Source organism: Anopheles darlingi, chromosome 2, assembly GCF_943734745.1.
Source record: "Anopheles darlingi chromosome 2, idAnoDarlMG_H_01, whole genome shotgun sequence".
In the NCBI taxonomy this organism is placed as follows: Eukaryota; Metazoa; Arthropoda; class Insecta; order Diptera; family Culicidae; genus Anopheles; species Anopheles darlingi.
The window spans coordinates 41,234,403-41,258,402 of NC_064874.1; the positions used below are offsets into that span (position 1 = coordinate 41,234,403).

General features: G+C 47.6%; 1 protein-coding gene across 3 annotated transcripts in view; it reads left to right on the forward strand.

Annotated features, from left to right (window-relative positions):
* Window positions 1-24,000, forward strand: part of LOC125949240 (uncharacterized) — a 128,183-nt gene that overhangs the window by 71,999 nt on the left and 32,184 nt on the right. For all 3 annotated transcript variants that reach the window (XM_049676082.1, XM_049676080.1, XM_049676081.1), the window contains 2 exons: window positions 2,752-2,874; window positions 22,624-22,794. In XM_049676082.1, coding sequence (XP_049532039.1) covers window positions 2,752-2,874; window positions 22,624-22,794 — 294 coding nt within the window. The remainder of the gene's footprint in view (window positions 1-2,751; window positions 2,875-22,623; window positions 22,795-24,000) is intronic.

Genomic DNA, 24,000 nt, shown 5'->3' on the forward strand with positions numbered 1-24,000 from the left:
ATTTCCTTTGGGTTGGCGCGATTGTGCGACTCGATTAGCAGCAGAGCGGACAGTGGTGGTGGTGGTGGTGGAAGTTTTCCAGAAATGGTTTTGATTACAATGTAAAATCGGGGTTTACTGCTCCGCTCTACTGTGGCCAGTGTTTGATGTCAAGGTCACCAGAAATGACTCACTCCTCGATGGTGTGTGATCCGTCATGGACCAATAAAGCGGAAAATGCATGTCATGCACACTAACCGGTGTCACCACTTACACCGCATGAATCGAAAGATTTCGCTTTAAAGAGCAATCGCTTTAAGAATCTTGGTATGCTCTGGAATCTGTAGCATGTTTTCCCTTCTGTGTTGATTGGTCTGTTATAGCCTGCTGTGATAGCTCCTATGCAAATGAATCTTACGATATCAGTATTTACTTTGGATAGGTCAAGAGAATAATAAACGGCGAGCTAAACGACTTCGTTTAGTATTTTCTTTTTGCAGTACAACTAATAGACGCTTATCTTTTTATAGCCGCATTCAAAATTTTTACCGTATTTTGCAAACCGTTCTACTAGTTCCACTTCTGGTTTTGGTAGATTTTTGTGGAGCCAAAATTATGAATAAAACCTTTTAGTTGTATTAAGGTTTTATGGATTATTGATTTTTTTTAGATCATATACGACTTATGCACTGTTAACTTTCTATAGCCGCACGAGTAAAATAAATCAATATTTATTAACATTGAATGGTTTGGTGAAAATATGTTGAGGTAAAATATTTATCTTCCTTTTTCTGACATACCAATGACCTGAAAAATTATGTTGGTTTTAATCATAACCCGATCCAATTTAACCAATTTCGGGTCCATATTTTCTCCTGCTTCTACAGCTATCATACAGATATTGCTTCTCATCGGCAATAATTCATCTAACCATGATTATTAAGACCTTTTTCAATGGTTTTAGGATGAAGCTACAAACAATAATTTATAAAGAAGAGGACCGGTTTGTCGTCAACTATTTCCTTGCCCATTCCAATGTACTTGTTCTAGTTAAACCTGATACTATGTCGAAACTGTCGCTCCATTTTCGATTTTCTTAATCATCATATATTGCGTAAAACTTCGCATTGTACATCTACGGTGTCAAATAGTTTTTCTGAAAATCCTCCTTTAGCATATCGATAAGAAATCATCATCATTTTTGAACAGTGTCCTTGTGCAGCTTGACCCGATCTAGGTAGTGCTTTTGACAACGAGAAACTATTAGTTTGTCATCTAATATGTACATCACCGCATAGAACATACGAGAACAGTATCTCGTCAAAGCACCATAAAACCTTTGCAAAGGACACTAGGGACTGCTAAAGACACCTAAAGCCATTAGTAGCTGATGTACTGGGACATAGACAATGACCTCCTTATGTACTTTTGCCCCGAAGCTAAACTGTAATATCCTTCAACCAGTTTGTAAAATTGCTAACCGGCAAACGTAACATCGTCCGAACCGTGGTGAATGTCCCAAAAAACGATCCCCGGATTGAGCCCGTTGCCCCAGTACTTTACCACCAGAGACTTAAGCATTCTCGAATGTCGCCGAAATTAATGCCGATTAGCATTCTCCATTCTGAGCAACTGAACCTTCCATCCACCACCACCACCACTAACCGGACTCCGTATCATAAAGCCACCATAAAACGCGCCTCGCGCCGATAACATGCCACGCCAAGCCAGCACACACACACATGCACACTCACGCCACTTGCACCAAACACACCGAAGAATGCTGGTGTGGCCACCTTTGCCGGGGCCCGCCAGCTATCAGCTCAACCAAGCGACCGACCGACCGTCCGACCGACCGAAAGCCAATTATCATCCTCTGGCTTCTTGGATCCGTTGGCCCGGTGGTCCGTTTTGGTTGAGGTGATTTTGCCACGTTTCCTAGTGCCGCCGCCGTCACCGCGGCCGCCGGTCACTTTCCGGCCCGCGTATCGTATCGTACCATCTCTACCTGGGGCCCGGGGCCTCCGGTCAGGCAATGCAATCAACACAATCCACCGACGACGACGACGACGGCGACGACGACGACGACGACGACGGCGACGACGACGACGACGACGACGGCGACGACGACGACGACGACGACGGCTGCGTGACGGGCTTAAGCCCCTCTTCGGCTTCTCCAAAAAACGCAAAAGACCCGGGAGAGGCCGTTGCTACGAGGATTCGGGTGAAAGGAGTCAGCAGCAGCAGCAGCAGTCGGTCGTTCGGTCGCTTATGTGCGGCTTTCACGCACCTCTTCGTGCCATATCGCACGCAATAACGTTTACCACTGCCGGGTCCACTGTACTACTGTACTGCACGTGCCACTCTGTGGCGACCATGCACGCACGCACGCACATCCTCCTCAATCACGTCACCGAAAGACCGTCGGAGCCCCATCGACACGTCGGCGTCATGCTGGATGCAAATCCCGCACACACTAAAGCGAGTCGCCGAAGGGGTCGTTGGCTTAATGAACTCACCTGACGGTATCACCTTCAGGCTTTCACCACCCTCGAATGGGGTGGTTTTTCTTGAGCTTATTAATTTCACTAACGACCGCGGCCAGGTAGCTCGGCCTTTGGTTTGATTTGCCTTTTGCTAACTTTTGTAGCGCAATCGCCAAGCAGCGCCTTCTAGGATGTGTGCATTGCCGGTGTCGACGATGTGCACGTAACGTACCTGTGGAGTAACTAATCTCTTCTCTCTCTCTTCTCTCTCTTTCTTCAACAGGATCGAATATTAAGACTGCGATAGCTATTTTAAATTGTATATTAGCACGACAACTCTGTTTCGAGGATCCATCATGTTCAGCCATCCTAGAAATCATCCCGCGCGTCTGCGGACCGGTGCCAGGTGAGTGCAAGCAGAGCAGCAGCTCCCGTCGGTTCTTCCACCAAAGAAACCAATCTAGCAACCAAGATTATAAGACGGATGGACGAAATGATTGTCGAGATTTGCCCTTGGGGCGAACGCGCGCAAACTCAACCTGAATCCTGTCGAACGAAACAGAGAAAGCGAAAGAGAGAGACTAAGGGAGTGCATCATGGACAAGGTGCTGATTACCAGTGAAACCGTAGCATGAAAACCGTTCTAACCGTTGCAAACGGAGGAGGAAGTGACTAACAAGACGGCAGTCATGGCCGTCCACTTGAAGGGTCGGTGCATAGCATAGCATAGCATGGGGCGGTAGAATAGTAACGGAGTGTAGGGTCTCATGGCGAGCGAACCGCGACATGCCACGCCGTGGAAGCGCTTGTTAAACGCAAAGTACTTCCCAAACCCCGTTGGCCACCTCGCACACCCGAGTGCACACCCGACTGTACTCCCGACTGCTTGGCTTTTTCAATGCCTTGCCACTCCCGGGGTAAGCTCGGGTTTAATTAAAGTCGACGCCATAAAGTCTGGTGCCGACCGACTGGTGCAACAGCCGGGGTTTTGCGGTTCGCCTGCAACGCGATCCACGGTGTGTGTGTGCGTGTGTGTGTGTATGATACGGGTTGGGTTCAGGTTTATGGGAGAACTGCTGCTGCTGCTGCTGCTGCAGTTGCAGCTGGCGATGCACTTTGCGTGCAGCAGATGGTTACACCTTTCGTCGGAAACGGCGGTTCTAGAAGGAGGTTCGAGTTGCAGTGCAGTTCAACCGTTTCGTAGGAAACGTTGGCGATGAAAGAAGTTAACTTTGAAGCGTGGGTTTGCTTGTACATGAAATTGCGCGGAACGTACGCGTTGCGACATTTCACGGTACACATACGTGATTCGGGGATATGCAGTGGCTAGGCAAGGTTCTCGGTGTATTTATTATTTGTTTCATGTTATTAAAACACGAACTAATCCTCTCTGTTTCGATAGGCTCACGATTACATGAAATAGTATAAAATCAATCCTTTGCCAAACTCCTCTTTTTAAGCAAACATTAATTGCTATATGTATCCCAATAGCTAGCATAAAATTTACTCATTTGAGGGCTACATGAAATTGAAAATATCCTTCAAATTACTTTATTAAAGGTTATTAAACGGCGTTCGAAACTGTTACTGATTTCAAGTAAAGTTGTTCTATTTAGGATGTAAAATATGTGAATGTTAGCGCACATTTTATCGAATTTATATTTAATTCTGAACATCGCAGTTGGTTATCTGCGTTTTATTATTTCAAGTCAATTAAAGAACAAACTATAAAGCCAGACCTCTGATGTGCGTATTGATATTATTTAAGAAATGTTATTCTGTGTGAATCTTAAAATCAAATACTTGGAGGTTTCCATGCAGTTGATGAACAATTTGTTTGGATGTTAATCGCATAATTTCAAGTAGAGTTGATTAGTGCAGTGATCAAAAATGTGTCCTTTTTTATCAATGCTATATGATTTGACAGTACTAATGGGATTAATGGATATACAATTGACCCTGAGATGAAAGCAGAAGAAAGTCATAATCTAAATTTCAATGATGAAGTTATTCGTAGTATTTATTTAAAAAAAATGTTTTTTGCGAGAAGCTTGGTAAAAACATTATAAATTTACAAACATTCAACATATTGACGCTGTCTATAACGCGTAGGTGTGTCATACGGGTGTGAAGATTTTGTAGATTGCTCAAAAAGTAATAATTAAAATGAAGGTTTTAAAATTGTTGGCTTCTTACACCGCTTTTTCGCTTCTTACACAACTGTTTCGACAAAAATGTTCCACATCTCCTGTGAATCATGAAGTAACAAAAGACCTCCTCTTAAGACTGCGTACGGCTATTACAGTTTTAGTAAGCTGTAATAAACCAAGATTCGCAAATCATTCTTTAGCTTAAGTATAACTGTTGAAGAAATAAGTTTATTAAGAGAGAAAAGTCTTATCCAAAAGCGATAATATTTCTATCAGTCGACCTTGACCGACCAGCTTAAATCCCACAGAAGTACTCTCACAACAGTTCGATCGAAACACCAGCGTTAAACACACCCTTAAATGTCCCTTAATCTTCTCCCCAAAATGCATATTTAAAAGAGCACCTCTTACCGCTTGATGGTTTCTTTAAAAGTAAAACGAAGAAGAAAAAAAACCATCAACCAGCCCCTGCTTCAAGTGCAGCTTCAGCTTAAACAGCCCCACAAGTGGTCCTCTTTGTGTACGGCCCCTAAATGCACATCGACGACATGTGCATCGGAGGCCACCCCTTTGCACTCCGCTTCGCACCCACACACACACATACACGCCGAGCCACGGCCGCTTGAATGCCATTAATATTCCTGGCACTGGTGCCGGCCTTCTTCTTAGATTTAACTATAAACTCTCTCGTTCTTTCGCGAAGCAAACCGAGGCTGTCGAAAGGCAGCAACAGCAAGGTTGCCGCCAAACTTCCTCCACGTGCGCGCCTGTGTGTGTGTGTGATTGTGTGGGAACAAACCTCTGGCGCGGTTAATTCGCCACGCTAAGCATCCTTTGTGATTGTGGCCGAGGTCCTGGCACCACCGAAAAGAGAAGAGAGTGAAAAAGTAAAAAAAGAGAACGAAAGAGAAGGAGAGAAGAGAAATATCCGTATCGGACTTCTTTTGTAGTAGGCTACAGCAACAATGGCGATGATGCTGCCTATGATGATGACGATGATGATGATGATGATGATGAAGAAGAATCTGATCGGCTCACGGTCTCACTAGAGTTTGCTGAAAGCTCGAAAGCATCACCGTGTGTGTGTGACGGTGCTGGTGGCCGAAAGGGGTTGAGCTCCTGTCCCTTCCTCCCTTCTGGAACCACCGGGAGTGATGGTAAATGTATGCAAATTTATGCAACGGTTCCGGCTGCTCCATCGTTCCCGTTTCCTGGCATTCTGCTTGCTCGGCTTGCTGCTCGGCTTGCTTTTCGGGACAACTTTTTCGATAAAGACGACAACGGTAACGACGAGGCGTGTCGTGTCCACGGCCACCGGAGGGATGCACGCGTCGTCTCTTGGTCCCACCCTTCCCCCCAAGGGCGAATGCACAATAGTCCAGCGAGAAGCGCTGGAATGGCATTCCTGGGCGGGATCCTGGGGATCCCGGGGTCAAACGTCCAGCCCGAAATCTGGTACACGCTGTTCCTCTCGGTCCCGGTGCCGGTGACAGTGGTGTGTTGTTTGCAAGAAGAGCCGTGGGAAGCCGCCAGACCTGCCGCTGCTGCTGCTGCTGCTGATGATGATGATGATGACGGCGGGGATGTGAGTAGGAAGGAGCACTCGAGCTTGTTAGGGCCCGGCCGTTGAGGGCGAGCGGATTGTGGGTCCGCTTCCCCAAATAGAGTCATGAATGGAGATTATGGGTTACATTACGTAATATTCTGGAATGGAGGGGCCTTCGAATGGAGGGATCGGCTTTTCAAGGACCAGCATCATCACACGCCGTCGCGATGGCGACCATCGAGGGGACCCGGATACTGGTGGATGGATGAGTTCGGAACGAGTTCTGTGCCGTGTCGTTTATGAAATTTTAATGAGATATCTTTTTCGAAACTGAACTGGTATTGGTGTACAAGGCTGATAAGGAGAGGAAAGGATTGGGGCCGGTGGGCTGTAAGGTGCGCGCTATCACCTCATCAATCCTCGTTCTCTTTCGACAATATGGAGCTCAGAAATGGACAGGAATGCACCGAAGCCATACGCGAGAGTTTTTATTTTCGGTTTTTTTTCCTCTCCCCCCTAGCGTTATCCGCGTTTGCAGCGGCTGACGATCGGTTGATTTCGGAGGGCATGACGTCAGGGATTTCGGTTGCCAGTAAATGGCGGGTAAACAAATGACATCCATCGCTATTCAGGAAGATGCCCATCAGCGGTAGATGAAGGAGAGAAGTTTACGACGAGGGTGGTCCGCGCAGAGCGGATCCAGGATTGAGCTGGATGCCCAAAATCCGGATGATGAAATTTCGAAATATTCCCCACCAGCCAAAACCCTGGATGGATGGGCACTTGGAAAGGGCGCGGTGGGATCCAAGCTCGCACAAAAGAGCACTAATCTGTGTGAAAGCTTCGGACCAAACAGAAAGAAAAAAAAACGAACGGAAAAACAGGAAGGAAGGAGGAAAATGGTTCCCAAAAGGGGGGGGGGGGGGGGGTTCCGAAGCTGACCTGGATACTACGGGCAGGGATTTTGTTTCGATCTCACAGAAGGCGTACTAACGGGAACATCATATCTGGGCGCACTGGTTTTAGTACAGGAAACGGCTCCAAGTACGGCTCATTCGCTGGTGTCTATCTGTTGAACGGTTCTTTCACGCGATATTCTACGTCACGTCGGATGATGAATGTCGTCGGCAGTCAATATGTCGTATCGCGGTTCCAGCACGCGAGCGACCTATTCATTTGCGTTGGCGTTGGCTCTCTCTTCGTATTCTTTTATAACTTGTCATTTGCATTTACCTCTACAATCAGCCCAAAGGTCACGGTGTTCTTAATGAGGCAAGCACTGAATTCATCCAAAGCGTTTCGTGAGATGGTCTTGTGACTGTGGTGTACGTCAATCACGGTGGCCATGATGGGGTGGATTCTATGCGAGACTTTGCTAAGAAAAGTGCATTCAATCACAGTAGCCAACGTGTAGATTTGATGGTTCAGCAATTAGTGCACTTGATCGTATTGGATGTATCTTAAGAAATTGCGATAAAGTCTTATCTTTCAATAACGCTTTTTTTTATAAACATTTATGTTTATGACCGTAACCACCCAACATTTTGTCTGAATGATCTTTAAAATCCGTTTGGTGAAATGTGTAAACGAACAATAAAAATCTGTCGCTTAAAAATATCATCTTTTGACATCATAAGATGTCATCTTTTAACTAAATATCTAATTAAACCGAATGAAATAAGCATTCATCAAGGACGATATCCTAGGGAACCTGATTATGGGTTACATTATGGGATAGGTAGATCTAAACAGTTGCTGTCACTCACGAAGAAATATAAATTTCATCATTTAGCTCTCTAATCAGTTCTTGTTTATCAATTATTCCAGCATAAAATCCTCACAAGGATAGGCTGCTATCGCTACACATTAAAGTTTACTACCAAGCGTGGCTCTGGACCATCCCAATGTTTCAAGCAGTTGTGTCCAAGAGTGCAAAAATGATCTCAATATTATTTAAATCCTACGTTACAATGAATGCTGACAATTAAAAAGAAAATGATGTTTGCTGTTGAATTTTAAAGACTCTGTAAATTTCTCAATTTAACAAAATGGAACACCCTCTGCTTCCTTTAGACACTCTAACATTGTGAATAGTGAACACCGGATGCTATGAAATTACCTCTAAGCAATCCAAATTTGGCCTTAGTTGACATTTCATTTTGGGTTTATTTTCCAGTAATAACATCTGGAACTGTTAAGCCCCTTCCGTTGGTTCGTTGGTTGTTGCAATTTAGTTATCAAAGTAGCCGATGGACATAGCAAATGATTTGGTTTCCTGTTGCCCTTGAACTTTAATACAGGACTTCCGCATTAATTCTTATGTGCCGCCCCGAGAAAGTTGCACATTCGGAACCATTTACAGTAACTTGCATCAAGTGAAGACCTCAAACAGGTACCCGAACCAGCGCAACGATGCTCCGCATCGCGATAAAACTTTGATTTCTTAATTTGTAACCCCGTTCTTCTCTTTTGATTCATTATACTTCGAGTCGAAAGTGCGTTCTCTCTATGGTGTGGTCTGTGTTGCCGCATTACACCGATAAATCACCGATCGCACCGACCAGTGGAGGAGCAGGAGGGGTGGCTTCCATCCATATCTTATCTCATCGTGCATCCGCGCGATGCACCTGCAGTGCCGATCGATTGGAAGCCATAAGGTATGCGCGCCGCTTCGCCGCCGCTCACGTTTATGTGTTCTTTTTATGCGGAGCATCTCCCTCCATCCCCCCCTCCCCCTAGGCGTTCGTTTACAGAACCAGGAATCGAAAGTGAGCCACCACCCCGGGGGTTGGTTGGAACTGCAAACCTGACGTGCCATTCGCCGTTGCTTGCTTACGTAAGCTGTTTCAGAGTCAAGTTTCCTGCTCCGGGGCTCCTTTCTCTCTCTCTCTGTCTTTCTCTCTCTCCCTTCACTGGTGCTGGTACAATCAGTCCCTGGTCCCGGTGGCACCCGTTTGGCCCAAGACGCTAACGGCAAGCATCTCGCATTCTGCATTTTTCCATTTCCTTCTCAACTCCTTCTTGTCTCTGGCGGAGAAGACGTGCCGTCGCAGTCGCAGTAGTCGTCGTCGTCGTCGTTGTCGTATGTTACGGAGCAGTAGCTTTTGATTGGAGTCCTCGCCAGCGGAGTCCACCGTCTGGTGCCGGCGAGATGACAACGTAACCGAAGCGCAAACCCGGAGCCGCCGGAGCCCTCGACCCCGGCCGTCACGCCAGGGCCGCCCCAGGATGTATTCATGATTCGTTGTTCGTCGTTCAAAACTGCATCGTTGGCATGTTTTGCTCTTTCCACCGCCCCGGGGACTTTTGCTGTGGCTCATTTTGAGACGTTTTGCAAGAAAGAACTAGGCACTAGGGAGGGAGGGAGTAACAGCAGCAGCAGCAGTAGTCCTTTTTTCCTCCTCCACTCTCCGCGTTCGCCGTCAAACATCACCGGGCTTCCGGTGGCCATTTATTTGCTACAATCGCAAAACTTTTACGAGCACAAATTTGCATATCAACTGAATCGAAATGAGAAACGCCGTCAGTCGGTCGGTCGGTCGGTCGGTCGGGTGTGGGGTGGTGGAACAACAACCACGGAACAGCTTGATGGAAACACATTTTCCTAATATAGTTGGAGTGTGGTCGGTCGAATGTTTGGCGTCCGTCCGTCCGTCCGTTCGTCCGAATTCTATTCCGGTTCGGGATAGGTTGTCACAAGGAACTCGGACTTTGGCGATGGTGGTTCTGCCAGTGCCCATCTGTCGATTCCTTTGGTGCGAAGAAGCGATTAACATCGTTGGTGTTCCTGGGTTGTAACTAATTAAAAACCAGTTTGTCCATCGGACAAGCACCGGACAAGAAGATGGTCGCTTAGCAAAAGATGCTCGACGGTCGTGTCTGTTGTCCCTTTCGAGTAGGCTAAGCGAAGCAGCAGTTCAAGGAATTGGTCCTCGGAACTTTGGTTTACCGTCAAAGTGAAATGATGGATCGAAGGGAATCGTTTAACCTGGATCGTCTCGTTGTTGTACCTCACCCACAACAGCTCAAGAAGAAGAAGGAGAAGGAGAAGTCGCTTTCAGTCAATTTCACCAACAGACGAACGCCACTACGGCCAATGGGGCCATGACCTTCCTGCACCGACAACGACGACGGCGACCTACATCTAGCGATTCTGTCAATTATGCTCCTCCCGACGAGATGCTGTTGATGATGGTGGTGGTGGTGCTGGTGGTGGTGGCATACAAGAAGAAATCAAATTAATTGACCGGCAACAAATACACATACACACACCATTGAAAGGTGTCCACAAGTGTGACCGGTGTCACGCTGGACACGCGTGAATGTCACAAGATGGTGTATCTTGTTTGGAAGTAAAGAAAACATCCAACAGGAAAAGAGAAGGACAGAACAGCCAGACAGTGGCAAGCAACAATAACAAAAAACTCAGGAAGGTCTGTTGAAAGGGCATCCCCTTCAAGGTGTCCCTACGCACTACGCCTCGCCCTGCCGGCAGCGTCAGGTCGGATCAAACTGTTCTCCTCACACCCAACGAAAAAAGCGAGAACCAAGCGTGTGTGTGTGTGTGGGAGCGGAAGCGGATGAAATTGATTGCGACAGACGTGACACGGTGTGACAATTTTATTAATACATACCACCCACACATACACCCACACACACACACACACACTGTACTGTTCGGGTAGGCTTGTGTCAGGCTGTTATCCTTCTTTTGTTATGGTGGCGCGTTAAAATGTCAATAAAATGTACGGTTCGTCACCTCATCAACTGTAACCACCTTTCACCCCCCACGCACACACACACGGGGTTGTCCTTTCACATGAGAAGAGACAGTGTGTGTGTGAGAAAGAGAGCGAGTGGGTGCGCTGGTGAGAAAGTATCGCGTCATCATCGTTATCGTGCAGTATCATCATCGTCATAGTTCCGGTAGGCAGGCAGGCAGGCAGACGGATCGAACCACACTTAAAAGGTGACAATCTTTCATCGTCTCCCTTCACCCCTACCCGTGGATTGCGGATTACACCTTTCCTCCCCCCGGGCCTGCCATGCCGGTGCCGCTCTGGTTTACGAGGATCCGACTAACGGTTACGGATTTTCTCGCGACTCCTGGAACGAAAAGCTGGCACACTATGATATCGTAGCAGGCTGCTGCTGAGTAGCATAAAAACGCGATTGGCGTGGAGACCATCACCGCCTGCTCCGTGCGCCCTCATCAATCTTGCCGGCACGTCATCGCATGTCGGGGATGTGGAAAGGGAAGGAAGGCCGGAGGGGAGGATGCAAACTATGCTTTGATCCTCCGGCGAAGTCTTCTGCATTCCAGCCCGGCGAGTTTCCATGCCAGAGTGAGTGGTCAATCATGCAATCGCGATTGGAATCTTCTGCTGGCTCTCTCTTTTTCTCTCTCTTTCTTTCCTCTCTCTCTCTCTCTCTCTCTCTCTCTCTCTCTCTCTCTCTCTCTCTCTCTCTCTCGGAGGACGGATGATGCGACTGATTGCCAGCTAGCTCCACACACACACAAACACCGATGCAGTAATCCGTAATTATGTTCGGTCTCTCTCTCTCTCTCTCTATCGGTGATTGACTGCCGCGGGTGCCACCGTGGTGAACACATCTTGAAGTGGGGTTGAGGGTGGGGAAGAGGGTGGTAGTAGGTGGCCTCCGCTCATAATCACACGCGCACAAACCGTTCGACTTTGCTTCGATTGCTCCTTCCACTGAACGCGGCTTGAGAATAATGTATCGATAATCGAAGGAGGCGAAAGTGAGAATCCGGAATGTGTGGCATGCTGCGTATATGTGTGCGCGAGAGCGATCAACGCATACTACGCCCGATGAAACCGTTTAATAGCCCCCGATGGATGGATGCTTCTACCGTTCAGACTCCGAGCCGAAGCTTCGCCAAGTAATCGACGGCATTTCATCCTCATTACCATCCCATCAGTCCACCGCTTTTATCTCTATCGTACCTCCCCTCCCCTCTGGATGGTGGCTGTGTCTTGGCTTTGAGTGGCCACCACCACCACCACCACCAGCAGGATCTAAAACCGATGGATGGATCATTAGAAGAAACGAAGATGCTTACGCTCATTAGTGTGCGTCCTCTTCGGGTGCTTCGTCCTCCGAAGGGAGGGCAGGGATGACGATTGGCATTTTTCCCCCACTCCCCAACCGCCCCTCGCACCCCCTTCCCAAACGGACAACATTGAAGACGAAGATTAAATGGGTGAAGCGAGACCTTTATCGGTGTGACTTTCCACGCCGTGGCGCTGCGAGGGAAAGGGAGGGAGCAGAAGCGGTCCAGAAGCTGACATTTGACACTGGTTTTTGGGGCCCCGGGAATCCAGCGGCCCTATCATTATCAACCCCCTTCCCCTTAAGCATTGGAGCAAAGGAGAAGCAACAAAAAAAAAAAGGAGACAACACGAAAACGGCGACTTGGATCTGCGTTCCTGATGCCCGTGATGCTTCGTGTCAAAGTGATTGATGGTCTGAGGCGATGATGATCATGATGATGGTGGTGGTGGTGGTGGACACATCTCGCCAGCACATGAAATCCAATCTAGCTGAAAGCATGCATCGCCTCTGGTCTTTTTTGTTTTGTTTTGTGTGTGTTAAACACCGAAAAGAACCACCACCATGCGTGTATACACACTCACTCACACACACACACACTGTGACATTCTGAACTCTCCATTACACATGTCAGCGACGTGCGAGTGTGTGTGAGTGTGCGTATGGTTGCGAGAGTTTTAAAACCTCCGAAAACTTCTAATTCAATTGGCAAATATTTAACTCATTCGCTGCGACGACGACGACCCCCGTGACTGGCGACTGGAGGGAGGAAAGTTAATTTTGCAATCAACTTACACAACGAAACAAACCAAGGGCTTGGGTCGTCCATTGGAGAAGTAGGCCAGGCTGCAAACAAAGCAAGCGCGAGAAGGGCAAGACGTGTCCTTCGTCTTCTACTCCTCCTCGTCGAATGCAAACAAAGTGTATTTCACTCGCGATGTTGATGCTGCCGCCACCGTCATCTTCATCGTCGTCGTCGTCCTCGTTGTCGTCGTTTACTGCCATTCGATCGCCCATTGTGGTGGAAACTTCCCGGAACCGGCTGCTGGAGCCGCTGGGAAAGTACTTCTCCCGGGGAACGGGGCGGAACGGGACGCCCGGGATTCCATCCCGGCTTTTGTCTGTTCACCCCATCCCTCGTGGGGTCGGTGGGTGGGTGGGTGGGTGGTATTCTGGGGAGGAAAATTCGGAAAAAGTTACTTCGTCGAACGCTTACATTACGCGCGGCACACGCGGCCACCGCTCCACGATGGTTAATGTGGCGTAAGAGGGAGAGAAAGAGAGAGAAGAAGAGAGCGTTCGCCCATTGGGGGGGTTGGTGAGTGGCCATGGAGTGGAAACCACAGAATGCGTCCCAGGTGGGGAGGAGCAGGAGGAGGAGGTGAATGCCACGAGCGAACGTCGTTGCAGGAAGGAGGAACGAACGAAGCGAACGAACGCGATGCTGGAAAGAAAATGGTTTTTCCCGCAGCTTCCGAAGCGGCACTCGTGAAAATGGCTTTCGATCGCACAAAATGTAGGGGGTGGTGGGTGGGTGGTGGGTGGGCCATTGGTGCGAGGGGAGGGCTCCAAATTGACTTTCTCAATTAGGGAAATTAAGATCTTTTTCTACCGGGCTGCTGCTGCTGCTGCTGCTAGTCTTCGCCAAGTTGCCAACCACCGGAACGAACGATCACCACCACCGGTTCCACCACCGATGATGATCACACACACACACACACACACACACACGAACGGACGCAGCACCCATCATCAGAAGTCCGTCGAGAGTCGAGAGTACAGAGAGAAAGATTAGATTTGATGATGGAGTCGCTTTTTGTTTCGTTTCATCCTCGCCATCTCCGCGAATGTCCGTCGTCGTCGCGCTAGTTTAAAGAAATGAATTACACATCATTAGACATCACGACGCCTGCCCGTCCGTCCGTCCGTCCTTCCAGCGAATTTGCACGAACGATCCAACGAGTCATCAAATCACGCCATCCGTCCATCCATCCATCCATTTTGCAGCATTTTATTTTCTTTTTTTCGGACCGGCACATCGTTTGGGGGGTGTTAAAGTAAGTGGAAACCAACACCCTTCTATCCCTCCCTCTCGCTGGCCATTCGTGGCCGGTGGGGAATGTGGGAAATCGACCAAAAGTAAATTCATTACCACCGGTTCCCTGTTCCGTTAATTCATTATCGTACTCTCTGTAATGGCATTGGAGTGGAAAATTCCCTGTGGTGGGAGGGGAAGGGTGGGTTGGGTGTCCCGTCCAGCGGAACACGGAACATCATCATCATCTCCATCTCCGGCTGTCCTCCGGCTGCGTATACTGCCGCAAGCGAGTGCAAAAAGATGGACGACACAGGACGCAGGACAAATAGAGAAAACAAAAGAAAGCAGACGCAGTCGCAGCGGAAAAGAAGCGCCCCATTATTCTGTGTGCACCGAGACCGGGACATCTCCCGGGCATCTCCGGGCATCCAGGTGACAGGTGACAGGACGACGGAAAACGGAAAACGGAAAGTGGTCGTAAATAGCAATTTGTCATTCGCTGGCTGGTCGTCGGTGCGCGGTGCTGGCGTTTGTCCTTGAACAGACAACGCCAGAGGTGAAGAGAGAGAGAGAGAGAGAGAGAGAGAGAGAGAGAGAGAGAGAGAGCGAGAGAGAGAGCAACGTACAGGTGATTCTATTTCGAGGATGGCGAAGGCGCCTCCTTGGATCGAGCCGGTCCGGTTTTGTGCCCACGTCCTTTTGCTGCGCGTGTATGCATTTTTAACGTAGATGCAAAGCACCACCCACTCACCCACTCATCGACTCATCGACTCACCCACGAACAAAAAAAGAAGAGCACGTTTGGTGTTCTCGCTGATGGTTTTGTTTTTTTTGGCAGGCCAAAGGCAAAGGCGGTTTGTGATGCTGCTTTGTCTTAATCTGCCGCCATTTTCCTCCTTCCTAACCGACGACGACGACGACGACGACGAAGGCGATCCATCAAATGGGTTTCAGCGAAAATTAAAATGCATGCTAATGAATATTATAATAATCATTTTTGCCTCCACTTCATTCGCGAGGCGTATCAATAATCATCATATTTTATTTCACCTTTCCATGGGGGCGTTTTTGTGGGCGCTCTTCTCTTTTCCCCTTTTGCCCAGTCGCGGAACGAAATGGAAAGGACGAAAGGGAAAAACAAGAAAAAAGAGAAGAAAATTGATTACCGCACTAGGGCGGGATTTATGGTTTCAACTTTGGGCCTAGCAAATGGGGTGCCTTTGAAAGTTTGAACGTAGCAACAACGAAGGCGACCATGACGACAACGTAACGGTCGTAGGTTGGATTATGGAGTTTTTGAAGGGGGCGGTTCCGGACCGGTTACCGGAGCAACGAGCCCAATGGCTGCTGTCTCGTTTTTAGTAGCACATTAGAAAGCATTTTGTTACTTGTTTACTGTCATCGGAGTACTCGACCAGGGCTATTGTAGAGACCAACCGACCAAGCGTGATGCCAACCATCGGCCAATTCTCGGCGGAGTCTGGGGAGTTAATCGAGAAACATCCCCTCTCAGAGACCCCGAGGTCGCCACTACAAAAAAAATCCCCCCGACAGCCAAGGTCTTTTGGACCAGTTTTTGCTCCACCGGGAACACTTTCGCCACCGTTCCGGCTACTTAATGTCGACCAATAACGGGCAATCGGATTACCGTCCGATGGATGCTGTTCCCTTTGGGTTGGTAGAAGGGGCCTTAAGAGAGCGGTCCTTGCCGTGCGGCCGCCATATCCATTCCCCGTGCTAAAAAGGGTACAAATCCGTCGGGCAGGTTGAAATTAATGGCAACAATTACGGTGGTCAATCGAGCACAGACCGGTGCCGGTGCCGGTACCGGCGCCGGCGACGGCGATGGCGGCACCGAACCTGAACTGAGATTCGGTTTGGAAGTAGGTTGTGTTGGTGAGATTAGTAGATTAGATTGCTTCCTTCCCTCGGGGAGGCATTTTGCCTTTTGTTTTTGTTATTGTTTCGGAGAGTTTGTGTGGGTTGCTCGTATCGCGGGGTTGATATTGATAAGAAGTTGTCGTTTTGTGATCAGAACACTACAATATGAGGGAAAATTGTTTAAACATATCATACCAGTGGTTACGATGAACTAACTACTTAAGAATTTAAAGTTTATATAATCACACTGGCAATGACGCGGAAGAAGCATTTTATCTTAAGAATCAATTGCACTAACAAAGATCGTAATGCCGATCCCTACTCGGAAAGCAAAATTATGCATTATAATGTTGTGGAGATACAAACACAATTGTTTGCGCGATGGTTTGGATGTTCTGATACTCAATTTTGAGTAGTGAAACCGTTGAAGCATCTCGGAAATTGAAGAAATTGTTTTAAAAGTTTCGGCAAATTACGGGCAAGGCACGTTATGAAGTCGATTTGCTATCATTATTGAAGTTCCTGCTATGATACGCCAACACAAGACTTTTGTGGCCTTTGGAGTGGATTGTGGATTTAGAGAAGGATGAAAAAACGATGACAAATGTTTGAAATTTATATTTATGTTAATTTAAAACTGTGTTACATGCATGAAGCGGTATCTAGTTTGAAATAAGGAGTTATTAAGAGGATATCAAACGCTAAAAGCTACATTTTACCTAACGAACCACCAATATCGCCGAACGACGACAAATTACTTTGGGTTGAAGTTACTAATCCATTAGAGGGCAAAATCAGAAAGAGTCCTTTTACTAAAGGCATTCGAAATGAAATGCAAAAAAGCTAAAGCATAACATTTATCACCAAAAACGTCTTTCCATAATGAGAAAGGCTTTCAAAAACTTATTGGGTCAAACTCAATGAGCAAGGCACGTCATAACCATCTCCATAGGTCTCGCCACATCTACTATTGTGTTTTAATTGTGAAATGGGTTTTTAAATGGTAGCAGCACATGAATCACAACAATCGCTGAAGAAAAGTGAAACTGGTAAACTAAATGTCTTCAGATGGCCACACGACAACAATTGAAACATTGTTTGTATTATCTCTTATGAGTATGAGTAAGGACCACAATTACTGAACTGAGCCTCTCGCCGAGATTTCGCAAGAATGATTTTGTGGAGTAATAAACACAAAACAAAAGTTGCTATCATCAGAAGTGATCAAATAAACCATCAGCTCAGCCGATGGTTGTAGTACTGGCTGACCATATCCACCACAAACAGGTACACATTTCCGACACTGATCGTCCACAACAGCACAGCTAGTATAGAATAATGTAGGTATCAAGCATATGTGGCCTGTATAAACCCACAAAACTGAATAAACTTTTGTCACAACGAATATCACCAAGAAGACGGTAACGTGCTCTCGCTGTTTACTCTTCTCTTGGCCGCTGTGGGAAAAAAATCATAGATCCGCGAACATCTGATGTATAAGTATCGAAAGGACTTCTCCGACACGCGAAGTGTCTTTTCATCATGCGTTGGACCATGCTTGGACCCCGCCCATGATAAGTCCCAAACATCTTACCAGCAATAGCTACACTTTTCGGGTTTCACGGCTTCACGAATCAAATCCAACGCTCCAAAAACCATCGCTACATCACGACGTTCCTCGTGGTGAACGTGGAACGTGGAAAATTAAATTAATTCAACCACCGGCCACCAAACAATTCTACGCATGTAACTCGCCAGCGACCAGCCTGAACGCTTCCGACTCCCGCGAGTCAGCGCCAAAAACAAACTCAACGTTTTGGAGTCGGACTCGGACCCACGAGCAATCGATAACGAAGCGGAGCTTTTCGCGCTGCTTGTCGGTTACAAAATAACCAACCGACGGTAGCATACCGTTCGCCCCGTTTCATGTGTCGGCCCGCTGTAGGTGATCCATCCAAAAATCCATGCAAATTACTGCCGCTATCGTTGATCACCCGAAGGCAGCAGGCAGGACCTCGCCTTTGCCAGGGCTCTTTCGCCCTTCTCCCCGAGCAGCACCAACGTCCAGTAACAGCAGGTGCTTGTCGGACGGAGGACCAGAAAAAAGAAAACCAAAAACAATTGTACCATAACCCACACCACGAAGCAGAAGCTGGAAGGAAAAGGAAAATGGTTTTCCTTGGCTCGGTTACCACGGTACCGAAGTCGGTGTGTTGGTGTGTGTGTGTGTGTTAGTGATGACGCTCCGGTGACCGACGACCAACTGGATAGCCCCAAGGGTGCCAGCCCGGGTGCTGTTTTCCAGTCCGCGTAGATTTCGCAAACCGATACCACGACGACCACGCAGCGGCCCCCTTCCCATCCCGACGGAGTAAGGAATCGCTCCTTGGTGAAGGGAAAGGAATCTTCCAACCTCCCCGAGGGGGGTGGCCTCGGTTACCTTGAAAGCACCTCGCGTTGGACAGCAAGCAGCAAGAAAATCGACCAAAAAATCGTGGAAAGTATAATTATACACACGTCGCTCGTTTCGTTCGCCTCGTCCACCAACCAGTCAGTCAAGGCCCGGCCCGAGGTACTCTCTCTCTGGCACTAGCGTGAAGTTAGGAACGTCCGAAGGGTGGGGGAGAGGATTATGACTGGCAAACGAAGTGGGAACGGACTACGAGGGACGGAAACGAAAGCTGTACCTGTTCTACGATCACGGTTAACGTTGCACGGCGGTTGGTCTGGCCGTCTCGGCGACTTAAGGAATGTTGTATTTCCCTTCCTTTCTACCACCAACACCACCAATAAGGCGTGTTCCTTCTTTGGTACATAAATAAACCGAGATTGAGGTTTATGCTAGTCAGTGTGTTGGTACAAATGGTAAGAAAAAGTTAGTTATGCCTTTCCGTGGGTGGGACGGTGGGCGCTTGGTGGGTTTATTGACTGGTTTTGTTGCTTGACTTTTTCAATCGCGTATCAGCGCGGAGATTGAGAAAAGCAAAAGGTCATTGTGAAAGCAAATGGGTTGCTAGAGCGCCTGTACTATTGGACCGTCATACACACACACACACAACGGCATAGTAGGCGTAACAGTGGATGAAACAGTGAACTAGGACTTGTAACTTAGCAACTCAAGCTGCTAGCTGGCTGGCGTGCTATGATGTCAATCGATAGCATAACGTTAAATGGTTCATGCTAGTTAAATATTATATATCTACTTGATAAACTCTTATTCATTGATACATTATTGGCAAATTTTGAGGACAATCACGGATAATTTTTAATTTTTGAAATCTACTGACCATTTCACTGACCAGGTCAAATCTACTGACCATTTCATGCAATCACACAGATCACTGATGGCCAATGTTGATTGTCCCACTTGGCAAAATTTCAATCCATTAACATGTCGAGCAGCATTGAATTATGTTGTGGTTTGGTCGCAAATATGTATTATAAAAAAACGAGAAATGATAAAAAATGTTTATGAAAAAAGTAGAGCATCATTTTCGGGGCTTTGTTTCGGGGATTTATTTGAAGTACTTCTCAATGATGATGCTGTCTAGAATGAGAACTCACTACGATTGTTTTGAAAGTTAGTTGATTTTAGGGTTTAGCAAACCTGGTGCTTACAGGCAACGAGAAAGAATTCATAACATTATTTAATTCACTGTTAATATGCTCCCTATAACAGTTTTGAAGTATTTTGTTGAAATTGGCACGATGAGCTGATGAGAATGGTTTAATAACTTTAATATCCGATTGCTCTGGTGGCTTAATCATCCCCACAGACGGTTTCTCATTCCGGAGCAATGGTTAGACTATTTGCCACCGATCAGAATGATTCAAAGTGTAATGATTGACGCTTTGTATTGATCGGTTGAACTTACAGTCACCTCACTCACTTCCAACCCACATTCGCCACTCCTTCGTTGTTTTGGTACGTCACTTCTTTCATTAAAATGAATCCTGTGATGTATCGTGGGATTAGGGAAAGGTTCAAACCATGTTCGTTCCTTTGTCACTTACATAAGCTGAGCAAACTCGACCCGGCGAGAGTCCACTTTCGGTCACAACATCTTGAACCACACACACCGTACCCCCGGGGGAGGGGAAGGCTGGCCAACACGCGGGGCCTATAAATATGTGGCTTGTAAATAATTTATTATCGTCCGATAATTGCCTTCTCGCCTGCGGTGGGAAAATCAAGGTGTGATCGCGCTCGCACCCCCGCATGTGTGTGTGTGTGTGACGTTGCGCGAATGTTTGGGGGGTTCTGTGTCCCGAAGAAAGAACGCAAACTGGTTGTGGTTGGAGTGAAAAATGATGAAAAAGCAAACCGTCAGGAGTGAATGTTGGGGAGGAGGGGGAGGTCACCATCATCATTCAGTCGATTGAAGGTCACTTTCCTGCGTTCCACCAGCCCCACCCGGTGACAGCGGTGAATCGAATGTAATGAACTACCGCTACATAAGTTGACCGCGAACAACCACCACCACCACCATCACCAATCATTTTACTTTCCACGCCCGAAGGAGGAGGAAGGTGTTGTTCGGAAGAGGTTGATCGGGGCCAATTTGGCACGCTCGTAATTTGGCGTTGATGCGGTGCGTCAATGGCCGGAAAGTGCCCACTCGCCCACCGCCCAGCGCCAACCCGGCCTTCGAGCAGCGCGATCGGAATTGGCGTAAAGGATGTAGACATCATTTTTCATTTTCCTACCTCCGGTGGGGAAGCGGAGTAGGGAGCGAATTTGATTAAGTGACTTTTGGCTTCTTTTGCTTTTTGCTTCGGGTTTCTGTTTTTTCTCTCTCCTGCCACACAGACACGGACAGTGATTCGATGTAATTTGCGCGAATATGCTAATTTCATTCCGAACGATCCGTTAAGGGAAGCGTCAATTTGCGAGCTGTCGGCCGATCGAATGGAAGTGAATGAACGCACCAGCAATAGCAATAGCACAGGGGACTCTCTGTTTGACCTCTGTTTGAGGTTATGTTGCGTTTTCGTTTTTTTTTGTGAAAATAGAAGAAGGCCTTGAACACGCTTCGGGGCATGAGCATAGTAACCTATGAGAACTAAAAACCATCAAATAACGAGTTAGTTAGAAGCCTTCAACAAAGCGTTGTTAATTTTTTTAACCTTCTTCTCAACAATCACCAAAAAGCATAACAAACTTATCTTGTGTTATGGTTGCGTAAGTTTACGGAAATAATATTCCGCCATCTTGTGTGATTTCTTTCGTTTTCTTCCACAAATTGAACCTCATATACTGAGCTAAAGGCGGTAGCTGTCGAGTGCATTAACCCGGCATACCGCAACAACACCGATAAAAAAGGGGAAGGGTATCGTAACCGCAAAATCATGGTAATTGATAAAATATCCCCAGCTTTTACCCATTTTTCTATCCCTCATACCCCCCAAAGCCTCAAGCCCGGGGCCGCCCACCAGCAGGCCGGAGTGCTTTTAATAGGAATTAAAATTTCATTTTCCACCACCTGTGCACCATCAGCGGACCGGTCGGGGAAGGTGGGTTTCGGCGGTGGATGAGCTTCAAAAATCCGAAAACCGTACCAACGGACCCTGTCACGGCTAGTGCGAAAGGAAAGGAAAAACGTGAAAGGAAATATCCTCCATTCCTGGTCAGACGTGTGCTTTCTCTCTCTCTCTCTCTCTCTCTCTCGTTCTATCCCGTTCTCTCTATCGCTATCACTCTCTCTTTCTCTTTTAGTCCCTCATAAAAATTCATTGACACTTTTGGGTCAACCGAGACTGAAGAGCCCGGCTTCGGGGGTGAATTACACCGGGCGCGTGTGTGTGTATGTGTGTGTGTGTGCGTGTGGCCTCCCAAGGAAGAAAAAAAAGTGGAAAACTCACGCAAAGGCAAAACAGCCACGGGTCAGTTGGAAACCCGAGAAATCAATTGAAAAAGTGATGAACCCCCGCCCGTCGGGCAGAGAGAGAGAGGATGAGAAAAGCGACCATCCAAAGGAGGCGCCGGCTCGACCATCCTGCTGCCTACTTTTATTTAAACCAGACCTTTTTTCCCAACGCTCCCGCAGTGTTTTATCAAGCAAAAAGAAGGCAAAGAAGCTTATAAGAAAAGTCTCAAAACCAAAGATGCTGCTCGCTGCTCGTTTCCGGTGAATTATACCGGGCAGGCCGGCGTCCTCCGTCTTCCCGGAGGTAAATACAAGGAAAAGAAACGAAAAAAATATCCTTCGGAAGGAGAAGTGTGCCCAGAAAGTGTAAAATGCCTGCTTAAGACGTGGGCAAATCATTAAATAACAACCTTCTCCCTCCCCCCCCCCCCAAACCGGGCCCGGGCTGGGTTTTTGGGGGAGCTTAGATGAAGCCTAACCATCAACCATAATGTTGGACCACCTCCTGCTCTATCCTACCATGCCTTTCTCGCAGTTCTATGTTAATCACTCCCCCCTCTCTCTCTTTCTCTCTCTCTTTGCTTTCGTTCCATTCCAGTTGCTTGCAGCACCGTCACCGTAACGAAATGCCAGGCGGCCCTCCGGACGCTGCAGGCATTCCCGTTCTTCCGGCCCACCTGTCTGTGCAAGGAGCCGGGCATCGATCCGGATTGTAATTATTTTCGGGATTTCCTGTTCGATCATCCCTGCGGTTTCGTGTCGAAGAAAGGTAAGCCATTAGCTAGCGGGCCATCGGCACCACGGAGGATAAATACTTTACAGCATTCCGGTGGTTCCGACAGGAGAAGCGGGTTTCTTTTTTAACGTTTTCAACAGGGGGAAAAAACGGACATGAAATTGATTATAATTCAGCTGACCACAAACATGAAATTAAACACTAATTTAACACGATTTCGCGCTCTCGGTAAGTGATAATTTCGCGGAACACGGAGCCGAGCGCCACAAATCACATTACAGCGACATTGCGGAAGGCGAAAGTGGAGTGGAGAGTGACGACAACTTACTGATTGCACGCTACCGCTACCGGTAGTGCATCCCATCCCGGAGCTCTAATGATCACTTCACTCGACAATCCGCTTCAAAAGAGCATTAACAACTTCTCCAACTCCAGCAGCACAACGTCCAAGCGCCGTCGCTACGTCATCATCGTCGTCGTCGTCGCTGGTGGTGGGGCTCAATGCATCTACCGAGACTCTACCGTAAGACATTTTCGATTTTCGCCAACTTTCTGCGTCACAAACCGAGGCGTCGCCAGAGAAGCCAAACGGAACCACGGAAAGACGATTGCCACTTACGGGCGGTTACAGGAGAGCGTTGAGGAAATGGAAATGAGGAAGTTACATGTACTTGCAATGCACGCGAAGTGTGTGTGTGCGTGTATGCACACGGTATGGCCGGTGGTGGTGCTTTGATGTAAATCACTGTCAACACACTGTGCCGATTTGCCTGAGAAGAAGAAGAACTTGGCCAAAGCACTTGCCTTCAAGTGGAACTTAGCGAAGGGAATGGACCGCGGGCTAAAAGCTTTCGTCCTCCCTTGTGCTGCCATTGAAACAAGCGGCACAACACTCGAGATCTGATGTTCTAAAGTTCTAATTATCAGTCCTCGAATCTGGAGTGTCTGCTGTCTGGCGGTGGTACTACCTCATCGTCAAACACGCAGCAGGCAGCATGACCGTGCGCTGCGAGTGCCAGTAACTAGTAGCTGATGCTGATGATGTCTGTTATTTGTAATGCCGTTGATGCGGCTTCGGTTTTCATTTGCTTTTGCCACACCGACACCAACACCGAAGCCGTTCACTAGCGTTCGAGGAATTATAATGAATTTTTAAATATTCACTCTCCACGGAGTATTCCAAACGGAGACTTGTTCCTCCTGCTCTTCGGAACAGAACTTCAAGGGCCATCGGCCAAC